Source organism: Pantherophis guttatus, chromosome 4, assembly GCF_059756535.1.
Source record: "Pantherophis guttatus breed Tessera chromosome 4, ASM5975653v1, whole genome shotgun sequence".
Taxonomy (NCBI): domain Eukaryota; kingdom Metazoa; phylum Chordata; class Lepidosauria; order Squamata; family Colubridae; genus Pantherophis; species Pantherophis guttatus.
Window position 1 is genome coordinate 11546154 of NC_142066.1, and position 18941 is coordinate 11565094.

Sequence of the window (18941 nt, forward strand, 5' to 3'; positions counted from 1 at the left end):
TATACAAAGTCAGCTTATTGCCCCCACAAACTGGGTCCTCATTTCACCTACCTTTGAAAGGATGGAAGGCTGAGTCAACCTTGAGCCTTGGAGAGATTCGAACCAGCAGTAATTGCAGGCAGCTGTGTTAATAACAGGGTGCTTAGACCACTATACTATCAAGGCTCTTGTATTCTTGTATTGGTATATTGTATACCAAGTTGTATATTGTAAAGGATTTCTATACCAAAGTAAATTTCTCTTGGTGGAAATGTCACGTTTACCTCAATAAAAAGTCCTTTCAGTTGAGTTCAATTCCTGGTGGCTTTGCGGCCGTATCGACAGTATATAGTTCTTTCGGCAATAATACAGAAGTGATTTTCCATTGTTGCCCTTAATGCTTCTTTGACAGCTAGATTATCCTTTAACCCTGAGATTTCCTGGTGATCCCCTTTCCAAGTATTAACCAGTTTCAACCCTGCTTAGTCGCTGAGCTCAGTCAAGGCCATCGTAGTGCTGCTTCCTAACTGGGTTTGCCTCAAGGCCACATTCCAAATGGCTTCCCTCCTGGAATTGTTCTCTGACAGCTGAAAGCGATGAAGAAAGGTTGTACACCGCAAAAGCGCAACTCATTGTGACCCATAAAGAAAGTCAGAGCTCGTTGGAGTAATATAATTCAGCAGGTGACTTGATTATTTTATGAGAGCAATGTTGCCAAGGGTTTATTTAGTTTGCAAAGCAATTCCACAGTTTATTGGGAAAGAAAAGAGTTTAAAGCGAGGCCTGCACTAGAGTTCAACTCCCTGCTTATCCTCAAGTTTATTGTCTGATACTGGGTAAATTATGTTTATCTTGAGTCATTCCTTATAACACAATCTAAAGTATCATTACGGTTTTCAAGAAGAAGAATTTGAAAGGTTCTCAGAAGACTTACCTTACTGTTAGTTTCTGATATATGCCTGACATGGATATAGAATCCTGCGGGTTTAACAACTGGTTCGGTGATCACGTGTTGTGACACACATGCACCTTCTGTGTTACCACTTGGGAGTAACACAGCTGAGCTGTGGCAATCTGCTCTTCTGCGCCAATCAGCTGAGAAGATAAAGGTAAGTAAAGTGCACGGGTGGGTGGGCCGACCTGATCATCGGAACGAATTGGTTCGCTCCCAGATGATTGTGAGAGCTACCAGTTCGCCCGAACCAGTCCAAACCAGTAGAATCCCATCTCTGGATATGTCTGTTCCATTGTAACTATGATCACAGCTATAATCTACTGTTTGCTCATCTCTGTCTATAGGATGACCGTCCCCTGTACAATAGTTTCAGAAAAAGAAAAAGCAGGAATTAAATTATTTAATAATTAAACTAAAATAATTAAAATACCGATTTGCCAAATTGATTTCATCATCAAATATCCTGTTCACATAATTGCTGTTGGAGCTATGAATATGATTTTCTCAGGATAATAAAATTATATCTATATGTCTATTATTTCCATTGAACTCTGAACAGAAAGAATAGATTTTGCACTGTCAACATTTTAGAGAAATTGACTTCAATACCTGACAGTTCTACATTTCTTAATTTATAGCACAAACTCCAACATGGAAATATCCTTTTAGGAGGTCTGGGAGAATTTCTCCCTTCACTTCTAGAAAGCATCAGAGTATCTCATAATAATAATAATAACTTTATTGTCATTGTACGTGTATACACAGTATATCCATACAATGAAATTTACTTAACACCCAAAGACCAGGTCCAATACACATAACAATCTCCAAACACACTCCCACCCACCACAATTCCCCACCCCAAACCATCCAAACATCCACACAACAGACCAAGTAATGCTGTCCAACAGCTCACTGATGGTGGCCCTTTAGTTCATTGTTGAGTGCAATTATAGCCCTGGGATAAAAACTATTCAGAAAATGTGTGGTCCGAGTTTTAATTATTCTGTATCTTCTGCCAGAAGGCAACAATCCAAAAAGATTGTAAGCAGGATGGGAAGAGTCTCTGAGAATGTTATGCAACTTTCTCAAACAGCGAGATTCGAAGATGTCGTCCACGGCTGGTAGCTGGAGTCCGATGATATTCTGGACAATTTTAATGATTCTCTGTTGAGCCTTTTTGTCCGCTACAGAGCTGTTCCCATACCATGCAAGAATGCCGTATGTCAGGATACTCTCAATGGTGATACGATAGTAGGAGAGAAGTGGATGCTGAGATAGATTTATATTCCTGAGCATAGGCTTAAGCTGCCTATATCAGTAGTGGGATTTAGCTGGTTCTATCCGGTTTGGGCGAACCGATAGTGGTGACTGCGGTAGGATGCGCCTACCTGCTCTGATGTAATGCCGTCCTATTTAGCCATGTTTTAGAGGCTGTGCGCATGTGCGGAAGGCCTGCACATGAGCAAAGAACATACATGAAAGGCTGAGCATGCATGGACACACACACACGCTCACATTTGCAAACTGGTAGGGAAGGTAAGGGACACAGTGGCTCAGTGGCTAAGACACTGAGCTTGTCGATCGAAAGGTCAGCAGTTCAGCAGTTCGAATCCCTAGTGCCGCGTAACAGGGTGAGCTCCCATTACTTGTCCCAGCTTCTGCCAACCTAGCAGTTCGAAAGCACATTAAAAATGCAAGTAGAAAAATAGGGACCACCTTTGGTAGGAAGGTAACAGCGTTCCGTGCGCCTTTGGCATTTAGTCATGCCAGCCACATGAACACTGAGATGTCTATGGACAGTGCTGACTCTCCGGCTTTGAAACGGAGATGAGCATCACCCCCTAGAGTCAGGAACGACTAGCACATATGTGTGAGGGGAACCTTTACCTTTACCTTTAGGGAAGGTAAGTGCATCCCACCTCTGGCCTATATGACATACTTCTAACTAGGAATGCTCCAGAGTTTTATTCAATTTGAACTCCAGATTGAACTTGAATCAGATTTCATCTGATTTATACTTCTCAGATGAATGAGCAGAAAAGCATGAAAACACACTACATGCCTTCTCTGGTTGTTGCAATATAGTTCTCACTTTAAAAAAATCTAAAATATTTGTGGAAGTGAAAACTGTTTTGATTGTGTTTGTCAAAGTGAAGATTACAATATCTTTTTTTCCCCCCTCCTCGGGGTGGGATACAAAAAGTGTGATGAGCATCCTCCCATATTTTTTTTTACCCATTCAATTAGAGGCTTATGAGGCCGATTAAGCAGAGAAAAAGTGGCCCAATTCATCCAGTGAGACCAGCTGTCTGCAATTACTGCAGGGTTCAAATCTCGCCAAGGCTCAAGGTTGACTCAGCCTTCCATCCTTTCTAAGGTAGGTAAATTGAGGACCCAGTTGTGGGGGCAATAAGCTGACTTTGTATAAATATACAAAAGGATGAAGGCTATTGCTGAGCACATTGTAAGCCGCCCTGAGTCTTCGGAGAAGGGCGGAATATAAATCAAATTAAAAAAAAAGAAAGAAAAAAGAATAAGCTTCACTCCAAAAGCAAATGTTTCTTGTGGTAAAAGAAAGTGGCAACATTTTATTATTTCCAGAAAAAATTCCCCAGCTGGTGGATTAAACAGATTACAGTAGTGGCCAAAATTGTGGAAACTTTTTGGGAAAGTGTATTTTTGAAGTTTGATGGCTAATAACACCACTTTGTTTGTTTGTTTGTTTTTTTGGAGTTTCAAGTTAATTCTATTCCACTGCTGGAATAGCCCAGACCTTAACCCAATTGAAAATCTATGGAGCTGATTAAAGAAACTTGTTAGTCAGAAGTGACCCAGCAATAAAACCCAGTTCATAGAAGCCATCATTCAATCTTGGTTTCACATTATAACAGCTGCAGAACTAAAATACTTGGTTCACTCCATGGGAAGACGTTGTAAAGCCATAATTACTGCTAAAGGTTACCCAACTAAGTATTAAATGACATGGTGATACTTTTTGTATATCTCGTTTTCTCTATGGTGACCATTTTTATATATCTCGTTTTTTCTATGGTGATCATTTTTGTATATCTCGTTTTTTCTACATGTTTCACTTTTCTTCTTTATACCGTAACTGCTATTCTAATGGCAAATCCTCCACAAAAGTTATTGCATTACATTCTTGTTTAAATTATCTTCCCATTGATATATAGTTTTATGGTACTACTCCCCCAAAAAAGTGGTGTTATTAGCTAGTTTTAGAAAATGCACTTTTCCCAAAAGGTTTCCACAATTTTGGCCACTACTGTACAAATACATTAAGAAGAGTTAATATTCTGGCCATAGATCTTTCCTTCTTGAGCAAAATCAAAACATGAGTGGCTGCCATCGGAGGTCCTGCCACTTCTCAAGCTGTTCGGGTAACACTGCTATGCTCCTCTTTGAACCTTCTTTCAGAGTTTTCTTTTCTTTTCTAAAATGGAGTTGTAGATCTCCTCCGTCATGGGTGTGTAGTTCTTCTCCAAGTGATCCAGGAAGAAGAGGGGATCACTGATGGTGGCAGGATTGAATCCATCTCTCACCAGCTGAGCTTTGCACTGCTTGAAAGTTCCTGTGATCTCCAGCTTTTCCTGCAGGAAGAATAAGGCAGCGGTGAAAACAAAGAGATGAGAATTTGTCCTTCGCTATTGCCCTGCCTCATTAACAAAGCTAGTGAATAGTGCTTCCCTTATTCTCCTAGTGTGAGACAAATTAAAGAAATTTGTTCGATGGATTCCCACCAAGTGTTATTCCCCCACAAGAAAATCCATCACACCACTTTCTTAATGGTGGGATTCAAAAAATTTAGCAACTGGCTCCCTGCCTGGTTACTGGGTGGATGTGGCCATGGCGGGTGTGGCCTACTCATCCTCCTGCACCATGATGAAGGGGCTGTTTTTACCCTCCCCAGGCTCTGGAGGCTTTTCTTGAGCCTCCGGGAGGGCGATAATGGCCTCCCTTGGGCTTTGGAGGCCCTCTGGAGGCCAGAAATGGGCCCATTTCTGGACTTCCGGAACTTCCAGGAGGCCTGTTTTTAACCCTCCCCAGCTCCGGAGGCTTTCCTTGAAACCCTTAGCAGTTTATAGAGTCAGCATATTGCCTCCAACAATTTGGGTCCTCATTTTACTCAAACTCAAATTGAGGGCAGCCAGCAGTCAGCAGATGTAGCCTGCAGTACGGCACTCTAACCACTGCGCCACCGCAGCTCATAAATCATCGATATACTTCTACTTTTTAATAAAATGAAAGCATTTTTAAAGCAAAGAAACTCTGTGCAGATTCAGTTGGTAACTTTCATTACTAGCAATCCTTACTATAATTTATTCCAGTTATGGTTGTTATTCATTTTTTAAAAACTAAAATCAAACTTACATTTATTTCCTTTCCACTCATATTATGATTGGCATCAGTACTTCTACTTCTATTATACTTTAAGATCCTGAGATATGTGGTTTTGAGTTATTTTTTTTCTAATGGTAAGCAAGAGCATAAATCAACTGTTTCTCACCTGGATACGAATGAAGTGGGGTATGGCATAGCTAGGGAGATAATCCTTGGTATGCATGAACAGTTTCTTTCCATCAAAGGGGCACCCATCCTTCAGCCGTATGGCTGCCATCCCAATCTTTCCTTCATGCCCTGGAACAAATCAGAATGGGATAATTGACAATAAGGATATATGTTGTATAGAAAAAAATAATAAAATCGTTGGTTGCTACTGCTAAGCCCGGTGACCCTCATTCTATCTTCTGTCCCCATAAAGCTGACAATATCTCATGCTCAGATCATGACTGATGCTATGATTTAGCCTTATCCCGCTACTTCCCATATCACAAAATATCCATTTTTGTTATGTACTGAATTTTTCAGAGTATAAGACACACCTTATTTTTTGGGGAGGAAAATAAGAAAAACAAAATTCTGCCTCTGCCTACCAGCATCCATCGGTATTCATCTGTCAGTGTGTGAGAGAGTTGAGGGCTGTTTGGAAACTGAAATAGTATTTGCTGTGTGAGCAACAAGGAAGGAGACAGCAAGGAGCCTGGGCATGGCTCTGAGTCTGTGCTGAGCTCTAAACTAGTCTGCTGCTCAAAACTGAAACTGAAACTCCTCTCCTCTGCTTGTGTTTTTCTTGTATTTACTACCACGTTGGAAAACCTGCTTTTGCTATTGTATATTTACTTCATGTGTTGTATTATATATAAAGAGAAGTTATTGAATCCTGCTGAATCAGTTATTTGTGTTTGCTTTCTGTATGTGATTGCTGCTGCAAACTCTGAGCCCTTGCAGCAAATAGCAAACAGCCAGGTCAGCTTCAACACATTATTGCAGCCTGATTCAGCACAAGCAGCTGATTGGTGGGTGGATTGGCCTCCTGGAATATCCCCAATCAGCTGTTCCAGGCTTCAGGGATTGCCACAGACTGTTGCAGCCGCTATACGTTTTTGGCTACATTAGGTGTATAAGACACACCCAAATTTTCACCCTCTTTTGGGGGTGGAGTTTGTCTTATACTTTGAAAAGTACGGTAACTAAAGAGTAGTTGCACATAATGTTGCAGGTCTACTTGCAGTGCAAGGTAAAACTTCAAGATGGCACTAACTGAAAGAAAATATGGGACTGCTTCTCTATTCTATCTAACTTAGATTTTTCTACCTTGAACTTGTATCAATCAATTTACAGATGTGAAATAACTGATAGACTACAGGTAATGAATAATCTAGCCAATTTGTCAGTGGGCGGAGCCTCCCGCAGCCATTGCTACCAGTTCATCTGAACTGGATAGAACCAGCTGAATACCACCACTGGTGTATAGAAGAGTGTATAGGTGTTTCAAACTCACCTGGCACTGGTACTCCATATACATTGACTTCCTCAATGATATCCAAAACTGCCAATGTCATCTCAACCTCAGTGGTGGCCACGTTCTCACCTTTCCAACTGCCAAAACAGGAGGGATTGATTTCTTTCATGGGTCGGTAGAATGTATTAATAATGTATTATTTAGCATTTGTATATTCCTGTAGATGGCTTCACTCACAAGATTTATTTCTGGGTTTGTGACCAGGGGAGCATGTTACTTAACTCTTTGAGGTAAACTCAAGGGGATGAGCCTGCTAGCAAGCATAGGGAGAATTCCTAACAATAGAGGAAGTTATTTACTATGGTTACTCAGCCAGGGATGGGATTCAGAAATTTTAGCAACTAGTTCTCTGCCCGGTTGCTGGATGGGCAGTTTGCTCGGCCTCTGGGAGGGCAAAAACAGCCTCTCTGGGCTCCAGAGGCCCTCCAGAGGCCGGGAACAGGCCTATTTTTGGACTTCCAGTACTTCCAATACCCCCTTTTTTGCCCTCCCCAGGCTCTGGAGGCTTTTGTCGAGCCTCAGGGAGGGCAAAAATGGCCTCCACGGGCTCTGGAGTCCCTCCGGAGGCCAGAAACAGGCTCATTTCTGGACCTCTGGAACTTCCAGTAGGCCCATTTTTCGCCCTTCCAGAGCCTCCACACAGACCCTGAGTTACGTGGCATCTAAAAGTGTGGAGACTCCTGGGAGGGGTGGGGAGGCATGGGCGGGGTCAGCCAGTCCTTACAACTACTGGTTCGGCAAACAAGATTAAAACTAGCATCCAATTTGTCCGAACCGGGCCAAACCAGCTGAATCCCACCCCTCCACTCATGCATAGTAAATAATGTTTGTGTGAATAAATGCCCATGGCTGACAGAGGGTTAAAAGAAAATAACAGTGATAATTACTTTGTTAACCATATTAATGGAATAAACCATTGATTAATTATAATATAAGCATGGATTAGGTCACCATCACATAAAATCTAACAAAATATGTTATCCATTAGAAAAAGAATATATGCAGCTCAGGGTTGAAATGTTAGGTTTTAGTGCTCTCTGAGCTTGCTTGTTTCCTTGCAGACAATTATTACCAGACTTGGGACCATCATCAGTGTCCTGTATGGGTTGGTGCCATAGATAGGGGGTGGGTGGGTTGTAGGGTTATTGTTCAGTTGTACTTTGGAATTCACTACGATTTATAGAGTATTTTTCAATCCTAGCAACTTTATGATGTATGCTGGTTGGGGAATTCTGGGAGTTGGTTCATACCCTCTAAACACAGCAGTATAGTGTATTGTTGTAGAATAGCAATAATTTGGTTCTTTAGAGTTCTTAGGGATGATTTTGTTTCTGCTTTGAAATTATTCAAAGCAGAGATGTGATTCATATTGGATATTTCATGAACCAAATAAAGGTGGTTGGTTACCACCTTTAAAGCGCTCCATGGCATAGGACCTGGGTATTTGCAGGACCGCCTTCTGCTGCCAATAGCCTCCCACCGACCAGTACGCTCCCACAGAGAGGGACTCCTCAGGGTGCCGTCAGCCAGGCAATGTCGGCTGGTGACCCCCAGGGGGAGGGTCTGGAACGATTTGCCCCCGGAGATACGAAGGATATCGGATCTCCGGGTCTTTTGCCGTGTCCTGAAAACTTTTCTTTTCCATCAAGCAGGGCTGGCATGAACCCCCTCCCCCTTTTTTAGTCTTTTTTAGTTTTTTAGTTTTTAAATTGTCATTGGGTTTTAATTGAATTGTTTTAAATTGGGGCAGTTATGTAATTCTTTTAATAATTTTAAATTTTGTATTGGTATGTGTTTTAGTTCTGGCTAAACTACCGGTTCTAGCCCTAACCCTAACCCTGAGTCCACTAGGAAAAGGGTGGTATACAAATTGAATAAAATAATAAATAATAATTGAATCAAAATCCTAGATTAGTTATCTAAGGATTAGCCAGCATCTTTGAACTCCTCCTCCTTCTCCCCCTCCTCCCCCTCCTCCTCCTCCTCCATTTTCCAACAGGTGCAGGATCAGAGGTGGGATTCAGCCAGTTTGGATCAGTTCGGGAAAACCGGATGTTAATTGTAATCTGGTTTGATGAACCGGTAGTTGCAGGGTCTGGCTGACTCTGCCCTGCTCTCCCAGGAGTCTCCATGTGCCCCATTTTGGGTGCCAGGTAAGTGCAGGACCCATGCAGAGGCTCTGGGAAGGTGAAAAATGGACCTACTGGACGTATTGGAAGTCTGGAAATGGGCCCATTTCTGGCATCCGGAAGGCTTCAGGAGCCCAGGTGAGGCTGTTTTTGCCCTCGTGAAGGCTTGAGGAAAGCCTACAGTGCCTGCAGAGGGCAAAAAATAGCCCTACCGGAAGTACCAAAAGTCCAGAAATGGGCCCGTTTCCAGCCTCTGGAGGGCTTCTGGAGCCCAGGGAGGCTGCTTTTGCCCTCCAGGAGGCTTGAGGAAGGCCTCTGGAGCCTGGGGAGGGCAAAATTGTCACCCTCCCGCCATGGTGCAGGAAGCCAAGTAGGCCATGCCCCCATGGCCACGCCCACTCAGCAACCGGGCAGAAAACCGGATGCTAAAAATTTTTCAATCCCACCCCTGTGCAGGATCCACATTTTTGAGGGGATCAACCAAGTATTGATCAACAAACTCTCTCAATGGGTTGAGATAGCGTGATTGACCCAGAGTCACCCAGCCGGCTTCTAACTTGGTGCCTCTTAACCATTAAACCAAACTGGGTCTCTATCTTTGAACAGTACTGTCCTCAGTCAAATTTTTAACGGCAATAAAAAGTCATAAAGTATGAGTGAACACAAATGAATCCTGTCCTCATTCAATATCTTACTTCAGACAGGCAATACTACAGATCCAATTTAACAACTAAATGAATAGTGAGACTCACCGGAAAGTATCTCCCACCCGATCATGGAAATAGATAAAACCTTCCTGGTCTTCCCTCAAAAGATCTCCGGTATTAAAATAACTGTCTCCTTTCTTCAGGACATTACGCAGGATTTTCTTCTCTGTGTTTCCATGATCTCCTGCATAGCCGTCAAATGGGACTGTCTTACTTATCTTCATCACCAGTAAGCCTGCCTGTCCTAGACATCAAAAGGGAATCAAGTGGAATCAAGTGGTCTCACAACAAAGAACCAATAGCACCTCTAAATAAGGATTATCCGATCTTCCAATCATCAGCTGCTAATAACTTCCCAAAAGACAAAGCGAGTTATAATCCTCAGCCTTTTCTCGCTTGCACTTTCCTCACTTCAGCATAAGTATGTTCTAGCAATACTTTTTGCACTGTGTCCTCATGACATCATCATCATCATCCAATGTGTCCAAAAGGAGTGTGACTATCGGTTGATATGAATGGATTGTTGATTTATGCTCTGTCTTGAATGGATAGGCCCGTGATGGCGAACCAATGGCATGGGTGCCACAGGTGGCACGCAGAGCCATATCAGAGCAAGTATTGGCCTAACTCAACTCCAGTGTCCGTGCGGGTGCCAGCCAGCTGATTTTGGGCCTTCTGGGCCCACTGGAAGTCAGGAAATGGACTATTTCCAGCCTCTGGAGGGACTCCGGAGGGGTGGGGGCAGGGGTGGGTTCTAAATTTTTTCACTACTGGTTCTGTGGGCATGGCTTATTTTGTGGGTGTGGCTTGGAGGTCATGTGACTAGGTAAGTGTGGCTAGCTGGTCAGAATCATTTCTGGAAGGTCCTCACACTTACGACCAGTCCTCACACTTACGACCCGACTCATTTGTTTCCTTTTAACACTGATCAGCTGTAGGACGGCCCTTTGAAGCCCCGCGGCAAGAGTTTAAACAGTTTTTTCCCCTCTAGTCATCAGCTGGGACTCAGGAGGCAGCAATAGATTGGGGGTGGGACCAAATAAAAGGTAAGAATAACGTGGGTGGGTGGAGGGGTGGGAGGGCGGGTGGGGGGGAGAACCGGTTCGGTGACGTCATATTGTCACCGCTACCGGCTCGGCTGAACCGGACCGAACCGGGAGGAACCCACCACTGGGTGGGGGAAGCTGTTTTCACCCTCCCCAGGTTCCAAGAAAGCCTCTGGAGCCTGGGGAGGGTGAAAAACAGGCTTTCTGGGCTGACTGAAGTCGGGAAATGGGCCATTTCCGGCCTCCAGAGGGCCTCGGGGTGGTGGTGGGGGCAGCAGTTTTCACCCTCTCCAGGCTCCAAGAAAGCCTCTGGCTTTTTGCCGTTGTGGGCCAAAAGCAGGGGGAGCGTGGGCGGGATGTGGGGGCATTGAATTATGGGTATGGGCATGCATGCATGTGACCCCCCCCATGCTCCCCCACTTTTGGCACGCGATGGCAAAAATGTTAGCCATCACTGGGATAGGCTATCTCTGGGATGGTGAAACTATGGCATGCCTGCCACAGGTGGCACACAGAGCCCTCTCTGCGGGCACGTGAGCCATCACCCCAGCCCAGCTCCACCACACATGCGCTCGTACCTCCCCCCAGCCAGCTGTGCATGAGAGGGTGCGGAGTACATACAAGAAATGCATGTGCATGCACAGGTGGGTGGGGTGCGCATGGGGGGTGGGGTTGTGCATGCATTGCATTATGGGTTATAACTGCAGGGAGGCCTACTAGGCCCAAAATGGGGCATGGGAGTTGTGGCGCATCCCCCCACATCCTATTTTTGCTCCCAGTAGGTTGCAGGGAGGCCTACTAGGCCAAAAACAGGGTGCGGGGTGATGCGGCATGCCCCCCTATGGCCCATTTTTGCTCCCAGGAGGCTGCAGGGAGGCCTACTAGGCCAAAAACAGGGTTCCAAAGGAGACAAAGGCTGTTGATAAGGCCGAAGGACTGTTTATGAAGAATTGGTTTTGGAATTAATTTGGATTAAGCTGAGAATGAAGTAATTTTCAGCTGTTCCAATAAATATGTTTGTTTAGGACTGAATATGTCTGGTAATAGCTACTTGGGCCTAGGTCACAACAATTTCTTCCTCAGTTTGTAATTCCAGTTTTGTAAAGACAGGTTGACTATTGTGGGAGGCATGGCCCATCCCCATCCTCAAGCTCTGCCACACATGAGGGATGAGCCTCCCACAATGGCCAACCTGACCTTGGGTGAACTGGTTGTTAAATTACACCCCCACACACACATCAAAGTGGATCCTGGGCACTGCACTGCAATGGAGAAATGGGCAACGGAGCGGCTGGCACAAAGGAAGGAGGAGGGAAAGAAGCCTCCTCCTTCCCTCATGCCGGCTGCTGCGTTGCCCGTTTCTCCATTGGAGTCAGCACAACACCCAGGATCCACTTTGATAGCAGGGGTAATTTAACAACAATAACGCTTGAACCGGTGCGAACCGGCTGAACACCACCACTGGATTGGCTGCAATATCATGATCAAAACTCACATGCCTCAGTAAATATTAAAAGGGTTAAGGTTTTGATTGCACAATCACAGCTGCCAGCTTGATATTTTTTACACATGGTCTCCTAAACAGTGAAAGTTTTAGAAACTTTTTTTAAAAAGTTTGTTTTTTTAAAGAAAAATGGATGTGTGAATTTTCTTTTAATAATATATCATATTACGAAATGACATAGACCAGGGGGTCCCCAATTCCCAAGCTACAGCCTGCTAATGGGCCATGATGTTCTGCCCCAGCTATGGATCTCAAAGAACACAGCACACACAAAGTCTGTACAAACCTTAGTTTACTAAATTAAGTAAGTTTTTTTTTTCCAAACAAAGGCTGTTAATTAACTTTCTTAACAGCCTACAAGAATCCAAAGAATAAATAATCTTAATCTTACTAATCTTATTTACTGGCAGAAAGCCCAGAAGCAATTTGCAAAGAACTAAGATCAAGGAAGGCACAAAGGAGAGTGAACAAAGTTGTTCCCTGCAAATTGCTTCAGTTGGCATTCCTCCTTAAATAGACTAAGGGAGTGGCCAATTAGTCCCAAGCCTTACTCTTGAGAAGACCTCCTCCTGAGGAGCCACTCCTGCCTTTTGGCAGCTCTGCGTGCCCATGCATCCAGAAGAGGCTCCTCCTCTTCGTCCTCTTCACTTAAGGGAGCTTCTGAAGGCCCTGGCTGAATCTCCGCCTCTGGTACCACAGCTTCTCCAGCCTCATTGTCTGACTCGAGTGCCAGCTGCACAGGCTGCTGGCGCAGCACCACACCAGCCTCCTCACTGTCCAAATCAGCCACCAGCCGCACAGGCTGCGTACGGGCCACAACACATGACCTGTTTGCAACTGGGCTATGGAAGCATTGGGTGAGCATATGCATGCATCTCCACTTGCTTGAACAATGGGAGAGCACGTGCGTGTGTGCTCCATTTGCGTGAACAGCGGGCACATGTGTGCATGCTGCTCACACAAATGAAGCTGCACATGCGTGTTATGGCCACTCATGTAGAACCATCCCCTTTTCCTCCCCTGCCGGTCTGCAAAGCCAGAAGGGTTGGGAAACTCTGCCATATACCTGATGTTGCCTGGGATTTAAGTTCAAAACCATTCTTAAAGATCCATCTCATCTTGGGCACCCCCCCCCCTTTTCTTTTTTTTGAACTATTACCATCTGGCAGATAGTACAGGTCAATAAAGACAAGGACAAATAGGCTGAAAAACAGCTTCTATCCCAGGGCAATAGCCATATTGAACTCTACGGAATAGTGCAATATCGGGTTTTCAATTTCAATTATATAGAAGGTAAAGGAAGTATGTTTGTGTTTTTATTTTTATAGTTATAGTGTACACTGAAGACGGCATTGTACCATGTGCAGTGACAATAAAGTAAACTATAAACTGTATACTTCATGAGTCAAAAAGAGGGCTGTGAAAATATTTACAGACCCCTCACATCCTGGGCATAAGCTGTTTCAACTCCCACCCTCAAAATGGCACTATAGAGCACTGCACACCAGAACAATTAGACACAAGAACAGTTTTTTCCTGAAGCTCAATTGATTTGGAGGAGCAGGTTTGAAACGATTACACTGAAGCCGTATCTCTTTCTACGGGGTGAATTCTTGACAATGTAAAGTCTGATTTATCTTAAGTGTGTCTCACTTTCTTTTCTGTTCATCTGTTTTAGAAAACATACCTGTAGGCACTCGGATACAGAGCCCCTTCTCATCTCTCACAGGCTGATCTGCATCCACATCATATTGCAGAAATTCATAGTTAAGAAATTTCTGAAATTGAACAGACAAGTGGAAATATGAGCCCCGGACAGGCACGAATGACAGGTTTATATGGGTTTGATGAGCAAAAGGAACTTCATGCTGGATAAAGAGGCCCAGCTAAACCCTGCAGAGCTAAAGCCTCTCCCTTTATCCTCTGAACAAACCTGTCATGTAGGGAGGCAGAGAAGTAGATATGTTTGGACAGATGTTTCTCAGGTTTTTTGTCACAGGCAAGAGGACATGCACTTCCATCAGGCATCCCACCAGGCGTGGGATTCTACCGGTTTGTATGAATCGGTAGTTCCGACAATCAGCTGGGAGTGAACCAGTTTGCTACGATGACCAGGTGGGCCCACCCTCCCGCTTTACTGACCTATAACTTCTCAGCTGATTCACACGCCAGGGCGGATTGCCGCGCCTCACCTTTGTTACTCCCCAGCAGTAACGTGGAAGGTAAGTTTTCGTTAAACTGCGCAATTACCAAACCGGTTGTTAAACCAGCAGGATCCCACCACTGCATCCCACCCTCACCTTTTGATGTAGTGGTGAAGGTGCTGGCCTAGAAACCGGGAGACTGTGAATTCTAGTCCCACCTTATGCATGAAAACCCAGTGGTGGGATTCAAATATTTTAACAACCGGTTCTGCGGGCATGGCTTGGCAGGCGTGGCTTGGTGGGCATGTGGCTTGGTGGGCATGTGGCTGGGTGGGCATGTGATTGAGTGGTCATGTGACTGAGTGGGTGTGGCTAACTCAATGTCACTCATGTCAAGGGACGCTTCGCCCAGCCTCTCCCCTCTCAGCCACTCCTTGTCACACCCAGCCTCAACATATCTATAGTTCTTTAGGGTTAGGGTTAGGGTTGGGATTGGGGTTGGGGTTGGGGTTGGGGTTGGAGTTGGAGTTGGAGTTGGAGTTGGAGTTGGAGTTGGAATTGGAGTTGGAGTTGGAGTTGGAGTTGGCATTGGGGTTAGGGTTAGGGTTGGGGTTGGGGTTGGGGTTAAGGTTAGGGTTAGGTATGTCTTTTTCTTAAAATACTCCAATTACATTTCAAATAGTTCTAAATATATAATTTTTGACCCTATATTTCTATGTCTATACAGGCTCGAGGTCTAAGTGGCTAGAAGTGGCCCAGATATTTTCTTCTCATTACCTTAATATAGAAATTGGTCCTTCCCACTGCTCCAATTTTTCCTGCATAATTCATGAATCCACCACTTCCTTCGGTAGCTCCATAAACTTCGATGATTTTGATGGGTCCAAACCTATTCAGGAACTCCTTCCAAACCTCAAGTCGCATCCCATTGCCAATGGCCATTCTCACCCTATGGTCACGGTCATTGTCCCTCTGCAAGGTGAGATATCAAGGAAATTAGAGTTCTCCAAAATAAATACTATATTATGCAGCAAACCAGGTTTTTTTAAGAGATTGCTTGACGAACATTGTATAAGATGGTGGGAAGGAGTGGCAGTCCATAAAGATTGTTTACAATTAGTTTATCAAATCTATGAGGAAACTTTATCTATTTCAGACTACAGTTGCATACAGTAATGGCCAAAATTGTGGAAACTTTTGGGAAAAGTGTATTTTCTACAACTAGCTAATAACACCACTTTTTTTTTTGGGGGGGGAGTAGTACCATAAAATTATATATCAATTGAAAGATAATTTAATCAAGAATGTAATGCAATAACTTTTATGAAGGATTTGCTATTAGAATAGCAGTTACAGCATAAAGAAGAAAAGTGAAACATGTAGAAAAAAGGAGATATACAAAAATTACCACCATGTCAGTTAATACTTAGTTGAGTAACCTACCAGCCTCCATCGGTATTTATCTGGCTAGTGTCCTGTCATTATGTGAGAGAGTTGAGGGCTGTTTGGAAATTGAAATAGTATTTGCTGTGTGAGCAACAAGGAGACAGTAAGGAGCCTGGGTGTGGCTTAGCTCAACTGTTCTGTACTAAAGCTGCATGCTGCTCTGAAACTGAAACTGAAACTGAAACTCCTCTCCTCTGCTTGTGTTTTGCTTGTATTTACTACGATATTGGAAAACCTGCTTTTTGTATTGTGTCTTTACTTCTATTAACTGGGCTTTATTGTTGGGTCACTTCCGACTAACAAGTTTCTTTAGTCGGCTCCATAGATTTTCAATTGGGTTAAGGTCTGGGCTATTCCCAGGCCATTCCAGCAGTGGAATAGGATAATCTTGAAACTCAGGAAAAAAAAGTGGTGTTATTATCCATCAAACCTCAAAAATTCACTTTTCCAAAAAGGTTTCCACAATTTTGGCCACTAATGTAGTTATGATGCCTTTAGTTTAAACAGATAGAAATCCATGTCAACAATCACAGGTTTGGTTTTCAAATTTTGGATAATACCTTACTATTAACTTGAATAGCATCTCTGAGCAAGTAGCAGGGACTCAACATTGACTAAATCCTAGCAGAAATATTAGGAACTACCACAGTCTAGCATTTATAACCAAATGACTCAGGGGTGAAATCCAGCAGGTTCTGACAGGTTCTGGAGAACCGGTAGTGGAAATTTTGAGTAGTTCGGAGAACCAGCAAATACCACCTCTGGCTGGCCCAAGAGTGGGGTGGGAATGAAGATTTTGCAATATCCTCCCCCCAGGAGTGGGGAGGGAATGGGTATTTTGCAGTATCCTTCCCCTGGAGTTGGGTAGGAATGGATATTTTGCAATATCCTTCCCCTGCCATGCCCACAAAGCCACACCCACAGAACCAGTAGGGGAAAAATTTGGACTATTCCTAGAAAAGATGTTGTTTACTGTTCTTGTAAAAATGACCATTCCGTCTCTAACACCTCAACAGAAAAACTGTTGTCATCTACTAAGCTCCCCACAAATATTTCTACTTTTGAAAACTCCCTGTAATCCTTTGTTGGAGGAGATGTATAAAAGATTAATTCAGCCTTGGAATTGGCCAGTTTGAAATCAAACTGGTCACATAAATGCAAAGCTAAGCAACCCTGAACCTGTTGGTATCAGACAGCCATTTTTAAACTCCTAGGCACCTTTCTTATTTATTTATTTATTTATTTATTTATTTATTTATTTATTTATTAGATTTCTATACCGCCCTACTCCCGAAGGACTCAGGGCGGTGCACAGCCAAACAATAAAAACACATACAATACAAAATTTAAAAATAGAATAAAATCAAATTAAATAATTTTGGCCTCGACAAATTTAAAACCCCAAACTTTTAAAACCAATTTAAAATTGAATATATAAATACTAAAAAATATTTAAAATTTTAAAAATCTTTTATAAAAGAGGGGGAAAATTAGGCCAGGCCGGCCTGGTGAATACTTAGAATACTTTTCTTTGTTTTACCTCCATATTTCTGGATCAGCTCCCAAAGCTCTTTTTCAGATGTTTTACAACCTGCTAAGACCTTGCTGTGAGGAATTTAAGAAGAAATAGTGCCACTGCAGAATAGCATCAGTCTACTTGTAACTAAACTATATATTCCCATATAAAGATACAACACAATTCTTCTGAGAAAGGTTAGTAATACCATTCTTTTTTTCCTTTTACCTCTATAATAGATAGATTTATAAATACATATGAATCTGTACAGCTACATATATCTGTTCTATGATCTGTTGCTTGGCAAGTATACCATATTTTTCAGAGTATAAGACGCCCCGGAGTATAAGACACACCTTACTTTGGGGGGAGGAAAATAAGAAAAAAAATTCTGCCTCTGCCTACCAGTATTCATCTGGCTAGTGTCCTGTCAGTGTGTGAGTGAGTTGAGGGCTGTTTGGAAATTGAAACAGTATTTGCTGTGTGAGCAACAAGGAGACAGCAAGGAGCCTGGATGTGGCTTAGCTCAAGTGTTCTATACTAAAGCTACATGCTGCACTGAAACTAAAATGGAAACTGAAACTCCTCTCCTCTGCTTGTGTTTTGCTTGTATTTGCTACCATGTTGGAAAACCTGCTTTTGGTATTGTATATTTACTTCATGTGTTACATTATATATAAAGAGAAGCTACTGAATCCTGCTGAATCAATTACTTGTGTGTGCTTTCTGGATGTGATTGCTGCTGCAAACTCTGAGCCCTTGCAGCAAATAGCAAACAGCCAGATCAGATCATCATTGCAGCCCAATTCAGCACAAGCAGCTGATTGGTGGGTGGATCGGTCTCCCAGAATACCCCCAATCAGCTGTTCCAGGCTGCAAGGATTGCCACAGACCATTGCTGCCTCCGTGCCTCACATTTTTGGCTACATTTGGTGTATAAGATACACCCAAACTTTCACCCTCTTTTTTGGGGGGGGGACTCCAAAAAATACAGTATATATTCCCATATAAAGATACAACACTATTCTTCTGTGAAATATTAGTAATAATTCCATTCTTTTTTCCCCCTTTTACCTCTATAATAGATAGATTTATAGGTACATATGTATCTGTACAGCTACATATATCTGTTCTATGACCTGCTGCTTGGCAAGTATAATTATCATTTTTTTCATGAAATAGGAAACAGGGGAGGGAATTCAGTTACATGAAGGGACAAGGAATGGAAATAGGAGAAAGGAATACATAAACAGACTTAGCATTCATGACAAACTGTCCCTTGGACTCCACAATATGATACAAGCATAGTTATCTCCTAGATTTGCATCTGCATTGCCTGGACACTGCTACGTACAATCCGGCAAACAGTTCCCTTCTCATTCTTTGCAATATTGTTTTCTGAAGTATTAGTCCATCTTATCAATTACCTTTGGTGCATTACACAAGTAGCGCATCATTTCTCCCACATACTGGATCACAGTGACATGATAACGTCTGCAGTCATCCCAGTAATGAGAAACAGAGAACTTAGACCTCAGAACATGTGTAGCTCCTTAAATAAACAGAGAGAGAAAGTTCAGGAAGTTGCTGTGATCACTAGGTTAGAACCCTGAGCTGAAATGCTCCACCCT

General features: G+C 43.2%; 1 protein-coding gene across 1 annotated transcript in view; it reads right to left on the reverse strand.

The window, feature by feature from the left end:
• Positions 1-3490: 3490 nt before the first annotated feature.
• The window catches only part of LOC117660350 (long-chain fatty acid transport protein 2-like), a 29829-nt gene continuing 14378 nt past the window's right edge, over positions 3491-18941 (reverse strand). Inside the window, exons 5-11 of the mRNA XM_087891745.1 lie at positions 18738-18862; positions 15126-15320; positions 13892-13982; positions 9700-9898; positions 6798-6895; positions 5463-5593; positions 3491-4545 (exon numbers count right to left, since the gene is read on the reverse strand). Coding sequence (XP_087747871.1) covers positions 4369-4545; positions 5463-5593; positions 6798-6895; positions 9700-9898; positions 13892-13982; positions 15126-15320; positions 18738-18862 — 1016 coding nt within the window. The 3' untranslated portion in view covers positions 3491-4368. The remainder of the gene's footprint in view (positions 4546-5462; positions 5594-6797; positions 6896-9699; positions 9899-13891; positions 13983-15125; positions 15321-18737; positions 18863-18941) is intronic.